This window comes from Oncorhynchus gorbuscha, linkage group LG08 (genome assembly GCF_021184085.1).
Source record: "Oncorhynchus gorbuscha isolate QuinsamMale2020 ecotype Even-year linkage group LG08, OgorEven_v1.0, whole genome shotgun sequence".
Lineage (NCBI taxonomy): Eukaryota > Metazoa > Chordata > Actinopteri > Salmoniformes > Salmonidae > Oncorhynchus > Oncorhynchus gorbuscha.
Genome location: NC_060180.1, coordinates 70323308 through 70330622, shown reverse-complemented (window position 1 = coordinate 70330622; position 7315 = coordinate 70323308). Strand labels below are relative to the sequence as shown.

At 46.6% G+C, this 7315-nt stretch overlaps 1 protein-coding gene across 1 annotated transcript; it reads right to left on the bottom strand.

Annotated features, from left to right (window-relative positions):
• Nucleotides 1-457: 457 nt before the first annotated feature.
• si:ch211-252f13.5 lies at nt 458-6504 on the bottom strand. Its single transcript, XM_046358189.1, has 5 exons — nt 5592-6504; nt 4817-5022; nt 3755-4075; nt 3599-3665; nt 458-3406 (listed from the first exon to the last, which is right to left on the bottom strand). The coding sequence occupies exons 1-5, from the start codon at nt 6244-6246 to the stop codon at nt 1842-1844; spliced, it is 2814 nt and encodes a 937-aa protein (XP_046214145.1). The 5' UTR covers nt 6247-6504; the 3' UTR covers nt 458-1841.
• Nucleotides 6505-7315: the final 811 nt, after the last annotated feature.

Below are 7315 nucleotides of genomic sequence, written 5' to 3'. Positions count from 1 at the left end.
TGTGATTACAAAAGGTATACAGTATGACAGATTGTCTGTCTTTATGATTACGTTAGAATTAGGGTTAGGGACATATAGCATGGCAGCTTGTAGTAACATTTATACATTATGCTGTGAAAACGTAGATAATAACGTGTTATAATACATATTATAAACTGGGTAGCTTGGGTCCTGGATGCTGATTGGCTGAAACAGCATTTCATTCACCTGTGTGTGTATAATTATATAAGAGACATTATACCATGGGTATGATGCACAGATACTTGTTTACTGTTCTATTTATGTTGGGAACCAGTTTATAATAGCAATAAGGCACCTTGAAGTTTTATATCCAAGAACAGCCCGTGGTATATTGGCCATATGCCACACCCCCTCGGGCATTAATGCTTAAATATATAACAAACTTTCAACCATTATTAAAATATATAGCCTACAGTCTTGTGCGTTTTTAAAGCAGTGAGTGTTTAAATCAAATTTATTTATAAAGCCCTTCTTACATCAGCTGATATCTCAAAGTGCTGTACAGAAACCCAACCTAAAACCCCCAAACAGCAAGCAATGCAGGTGACTTAATAAGAATGAGGTTTGGTGTCATAATCAGTGTTTTCTGTTTTAATATTTACAAAGTATGTATTACGGCATTAAAGACTGCCACTTTGGCTGGTGGCATAATTGCTGGTCTAAATAGTGGATGAAGGAAGTCACTGTCTATAGAACTCTGTATAGTTCTAAACTTCTTTGTGGCTGGTCTAAATAGTGGATGAAGGAAGTCACTGTCTATAGAACTCTGTATAATTCTAAACTTCTTTGTGGCTGGTCTAAATAGTGGATGAAGGAAGTCACTGTCTATAGAACTCTGTATAGTTCTAAACTTCTTTGTGGCTGGTCTAAATAGTGGATGAAGGAAGTCACTGTCTATAGAACTCTGTATAATTCTAAACTTCTTTGTGGCTGGTCTAAATAGTGGATGAAGGAAGTCACTGTCTATAGAACTCTGTATAATTCTAAACTTCTTTGTGGCTGGTCTAAATAGTGGATGAAGGAAGTCACTGTCTATAGAACTCTGTATAATTCTAAACTTCTTTGTGGCTGGTCTAACACAAGTGGACCTCCACACGAGTGTACAAACCCTTTCTGGGTCTCCTGAAAATGGTCATTAACTAAGGCATGCAGCGGACACACTCACATTTAGAAAATGGCGGCTAACCTAAAACATATGTTCTTAACACACTTCAGAGTAAAACCAGCCCTGCAAAATTATCCTTGATGAAAGCAAAAAGAATTTTAAGTATCTTCTATAAAGCTCTGGCGTCAATGCAGTAACTCAATTATACACTGTAAATACAAGATATGCGCCCAGCAAATGTCAACATGAAAGAAGGTTCATACCAAGAATTGTTGAATAACAATGCTAATTCTAGCATCCTTATAATATCAAAATACAATATAGAATATGCATAAAAGACCATAAAGCTTAAATATTCTCTCTGCTACTCACCAAAACCATCCTTTGGTGTATTTTAAGTCAGTATATGTAAGGGTACTTTTTATACATGACGTAAATCATGCTAAAATTGGCCAATTTTGTTGATCAAAGGCTAATTGAATAAGTAAAACATTCGGGAAACCATGCTTTAGGTATTGTTAGTTTGGTGTTTCTAGACTAGTGATATTTATTTGTAAAAAATGTACCTTTATTTAACTAGGCAAGTCAGTTAAGAACAAATTCTTATTTTCAATGACGGCCTAGGAACAGTGGGTTTAACTGCCTGTTCAGGGGCAGAACGACAGATTTGTACCTTGTCAGCTCGGGGATTCGAACTAACGCTCTAACCACTAGGCTACGCTGCCACCCACAGTATGGAGACGCCGCTCCCCGCCTGATGACTGATCTGATTGATGCGTCCTCGCACGCAGTCCAATGTGACAAAAACCGCTGTGCCATTGTGGACCTGGAAGGAGGCCCGCAGCCCCACACTTGCCCACCCGCTGCCCTCTGGCATCGGGCCCCCGAATTGCTGGGCCAGGGGCACTGGCTTGCCCTCCTCCCCTGCCCCCTCGCCTCTATGTCGGAGCAGGGTGATTTTAACCGGGTTGCAGGAGTGGATCAGCTTCAGGTCCAGTGCAAAGCTGACTGTCCCGCTCTCCGTGAAGACAAACTCACGTCCTTGTTCAGTGCGACCCTTCCCTGGAAGCCCAACCTGCATCTGCGGCATGTGTGGGCTCACCTGGCGGAAATACAAGGGCTTGTTGCGCACCGCTCCGGAGGGCAAGCCTGTGCGTGCCACGGAGGCGGAGAGGGCGGAGGAGATGGCAGTGGGGATCCACACCAAACTGAGGGCGCTGATGCCGGAGTCGTCACCGAAGTAGCGAATGTTGCACTGCCCCGGGGAGAGGATCTCAAAGCCCAGAGTATCGCCGGGGCCGACCATGGTAGCGGCCGACAGGGAGATGGACGTGTCGCGATAGTGGACACCAGTCTTATATGTTCGAGCCAGCTCCATGCTGCTACCATTGTGGTTGAGGTAGGCCAGCAGGTGAAAGCCTTCCGTCACGCACGCCTGGCCCATGGAGTAGAGTGCCTGTTGGAACACAAAGCGCACTGTGCCACTTTCAGTGAAGCGCACTCCACGCCCATCGTGAGTCAGCCCCACAACGTACGGGTCAGAGGTGGACGTGGTCTTGAAGGCGGGCCGGTAGTTGGTGTGGTAGTGTGCCGATGACACTGCCTGCGCTGTCATGGCAACGGCACCGGTATCGTGGGACAGCCAGAAGAGACTGAGAGGGGCCACAGATGGGTCATGGAGGTGCAGGCCATCGCTTGTGTGGTTGCAATGGTGGCTGGCACTCCTGAGGAGCAGGGAGAGCATACTTCCTGGAGCAACTTCTGCCACCCCACTGACACTGGCACTCTGGAGCGACTTAACTTCCCGCTGCTCCACCCTGACCCCACTAAGGTCCCGCCCCTCGGTCAGGTCACTGGTGTTAAGCTGCAGACACACCTGGACGAAACTGCGGCATCCATGGCTCAGGGCCAAGTTCTCGTCTGCCCACACAAGGCCGTGCTGTCGCAGCACCAGATGGCCGTCTTCGGTGGCCAGCAGATTGCTGTCGCCCCGCCCATGGATGTGGAGCTGCAGGTTGGGGAAGGCGTGACCAGGGGCGTGGCTCTTGGTAGGAGGCAGGGTCACAACCCCAGCCCAGGACAGGGACAGCCTGCTGCTGTCGGTGGTGGAGGGGGTGGAGCAGACGGTGTCACTCGTGAAGGTGCAGGGTGTGGCCACTTGCTCCACCTCACACTCCTGACAGGCCTGACACTCCTCCATCTCCGAGTTGTAGAAGTAGGCATGTCCACACAAGCCTGTGCTGGCCTCTCTGTCAGACAAGCCCTGGCACCTGAATCCACCTGGTTCACATAGAAACAGTGGAGGACAGAAGTTAACCCTCTCTCACACACATACACAAGTAGCACATTTCTATTTATAGAGTGAGTGGAAGAGGAATTGTTATATGTAGCATATTCTTAAAAAACGATTTGGGAATAGGTTAACACTGATACAGTACGAGTTTTTTGCCAAACAGTCTAAACCCTTCTTACCTGGCGTGTTTAGACATTTCTTCTGTTCTGAACACAGGTTTGCTACTTCAAGGCATTCATCTCTGTCCTGTAAAAATATAAATAATGATTCATAAAATACAACTCCTGAATGGGTGTGTTTGTACATCTAGAATATTCAAGCTTTTATAGACTCACCTGGCATATCCTGTCAGCATGGATGGAGCACTGGGACACCAGGAAGAAGCCCGCTGGACAGATGGTGCACCTCTCACATTGCGGCGGACCTGTCCTGAAGTCGCAGTACTCCTCCGCTCCACAGGACCTGCAGGCCAACACGGGGAGGTCTACATCCATCACTCTGGCTTCCATGTCCACCTTGTGCACAGCGTAGGCCTGGGTGTGATGGGCCCTGGCCTGGCCTCTGAGGGCCACCATGTGGCTCTCTAGCTCCTCCTGCATGCCATGGAAGGACATCTGCTTGACATTCTCTAGGAGTAGGCCATACTGGGCCTTGACCTGAGATGAGACCAAACATACATTTACTGAAAAAAGGTTCAGGATGGCAACTTTCAATAATGTTGACGCATTTCAGAGCAAGCACCTTCATCAGAGCAAGCACCTTCATCAGAGCAAGCACCTTCATCAGAGCAAGCTCCTTCATCAGAGCAAGCTCCTTCATCAGAGCAAGCTCCTTCATCAGAGCAAGCACCTTCATCAGAGCAAGCACCTTCATCAGAGCAAGCTTCTTCATCAGAGCAAGCTCCTTCATCAGAGCAAGCACCTTCATCAGAGCAAGCTCCTTCATCAGAGCAAGCTCCTTCATCAGAGCAAGCGCCTTCATCAGGGCAAGCTCCTTCATCAGAGCAAGCGCCTTCATCAGGGCAAGCTCCTTCATCAGGGCAAGCTCCTTCATCAGAGCAAGCTCCCTCATCAGGGCAAGCTCCTTCATTAGGGCAAGCTCCTTCATCAGAGCAAGCTCCTTCATCAGGGCAAGCTCCTTCATCAGAGCAAGCTCCTTCAGAGTCCTGCAATAACAGTTTTGTTTGTTTCTTTTATTGGATGGTTTTAGGTAGACTTTATTAAACGTTTATTGACCAAAATGTTGCCCAAAAGTAATTAATTAAACCTTCCAGTGGTCTATTATTATAAACAAAGCAGATGTTGAAGTTGCTGGGCAACAGCAAAGCGTTGCATCATGTCTATTAAATCTTCCCTCCAGCAAAGGGAAACCACAATGTTTCAGACGTGGTTCCAGACCTGGTCCATCTGTTGGCTCAGTCTGCTCTGCTCCTCCAGGATCTCTCTCTGCTGGCTGACCAGCGTCCCCTGCTGTTGGCTCAGTCTGCTCTGCAGCTCCCTGATTTCTTCCTGCTGGCCCTTCAGTGCCTCCACCAGCTTCTCCTGGCCCTTGGCCAGACGCAGCTGCAGCACCAGGGTGTCCTCCGAGGGCACCTCATTGTTGCCTGTGTTGGAGGGAGGACAGGGTAGCTAGGGATACATGTGCTCACCCACATGCACAGATTCTCATCACATTGATCATTTACATAGTGAAATACATTTCTGGGGGGGTTATATTCAAACGGCATACAAAAATACCTTTCAGACTGAATTATTAAAGGTTGCAGTGATAAATTGGTGGTAAATCCTGATACACTCATACATTCTAGGAAACTATACACTGTTACTTCCTTTATTCTCTATTTTACCTCATTTATATTGCAAAATTGCAAGTGTTAAATTACCTCTAATTGTGTTACATTTAACACTTCAAAAAGTATAAATTATCCCACACTACAGCTATCTTTATAACGTTTTCACAGTTTCTGTACCTCTAAATAGTTCAGTCACACTGGCCAGCTGGTTATTGTTGCATTCACTGAGAGTACATTTCAACTCTCATGGCTGTAAACTGAAATTATATATTTTTCTACTAACATTAATTGTTAGCTAAACTATTAATTACTTTGGGGGCATGATCTTTTTTTAAATAAATTATAGAAAATTCTGTATATCAGTGGGTCACATGCTAAACCTGGTTTGATGTCGCATGTCAACTGTATTCCAAGAGGCGATGAACCACGTTCTGATCCAAACTCCGGAAATTCTCCAAGAAATTGCGCCGCTCTGTCATGAACCAGGGGGGGCTGCTGCCCTCTCGGGTCTTCGCCACCACCAGTGACACAACTGTCGCCAATGCACGGTTGAGGCTTCGGCTTGGGTCGCATCCTGAGTGGCAGTTTACATTCAATCCCTTTGCATTCCCGGGGGACACTCTCAGTTCTCGTTGGTCGCGGCTGGGAAGCTTGACAATTCCCTCCTTTGCATCCGGGGTGGTACACCTCCGCGGTAATGGACCTTGGGTTTTCTTTCTGCGTGTCGCTTGTGGCCGTGACACCACGATGTGGTTGAATGATAGTGTATGGTACCTGTGCACTTCTGGTCTGATGTTTAGTATGGGCATCCTGGTAAAGGGGCTTAACAAACGCTTGCCTGTCTTGCATTACGGGGTTTAAGTGTTGGGGTGCTGCGTCCGTTCGCCGCTGGCAATGCGCCCCTGTACAAGGTCTGGTCCAGTCCTCTGAGTTGAAACAGTGCGTCCCCCTGCATATCTCTGCCACACTCTCGGTTGTGCCGACCAACAATGTCAAGCAGAGCAGAAACAATGGAGTTATGATAGTCATGTTCATATTATCCACGATGTAGAAGAAGAGTTATTTAGCCAACGTAGAATTGTGCCTATTTTATTGTGCATCCCATCAGGTGCTTTTACGCATTCCGGAATCCAGGGGAATAAGCTGCCTGGTTCACTTCGCGTTTTAAATCGTAGCGTTTCCACCAGAAAGGAAAGAGTGCTTTCAGATCATCCACACCTTCTCAATTAATGTAGCCTTTTGAAATGAGTGGAACCTTTTCAAATGAATGTACTGCCAGCCTCTCTCTCCCTGAGTGGATATGGTATGTACTGATCTTTCCAGCCGATCTGAAGATGTGTCTAGGCAACATGTGGCATTTCGTGCACTTAATTGGCAACAGGTTTCCTTTCCGTCTTAAATTAACCCATAGCTTTCCCGGACATACCACGGTGCCGAGTCACTCATTTCTATTGATGCTATGCATGTGGTAGATATTTCAAATACTTCATCTACATATTTTTCTCAGACTTCAAGGGAATCTGAGGTTCATTTATCATGCATTGCTCACTCCCTGGGGACAAATTATGGGTCTGTGTTAAAAATATCTTCTTTTTTTTCTCTCCAGTAATTGGAATAGTCACCATACATTGCATTGTAATGTCAAATTCACAATGCCAAGAAGTATGAAAAAAAAGTGACAACAGAATTTTATCTCATGCTTACATGGTTATGTATCCCAGCTGTGCCCAGGGGCAGACTGGGACAGAAAACAGTCCTCCTCCTTTTTTAACCAGCCCATGTTTAAGACAAATACAACATGTAAAAGCACTACAGGAGATACAACTCACCACTAACTGGGCCTCTGTTTCCTTCCTGTTGTGCAGTCTCTGCATCTTCTCTGCTGTCTGTCTGTCTGTCTGTCTGTCTGTCTGTCTGTCTGTCTGTCTGTCTGTCTGTCTGTCTGTCTGTCTGTCTGTCTGTCTGTCTGTCTGTCTGTCTGTCTGTCTGTCTGTCTGTCTGTCTGTCTGTCTGTCTGTCTGTCTGTCTGTCTGTCTGTCTGTCTGTTCTGTCTGTCTGTCTGTCTGTCTGTCTGTCTGTCTGTCTGTCTGTCTGTTCTCTGTCT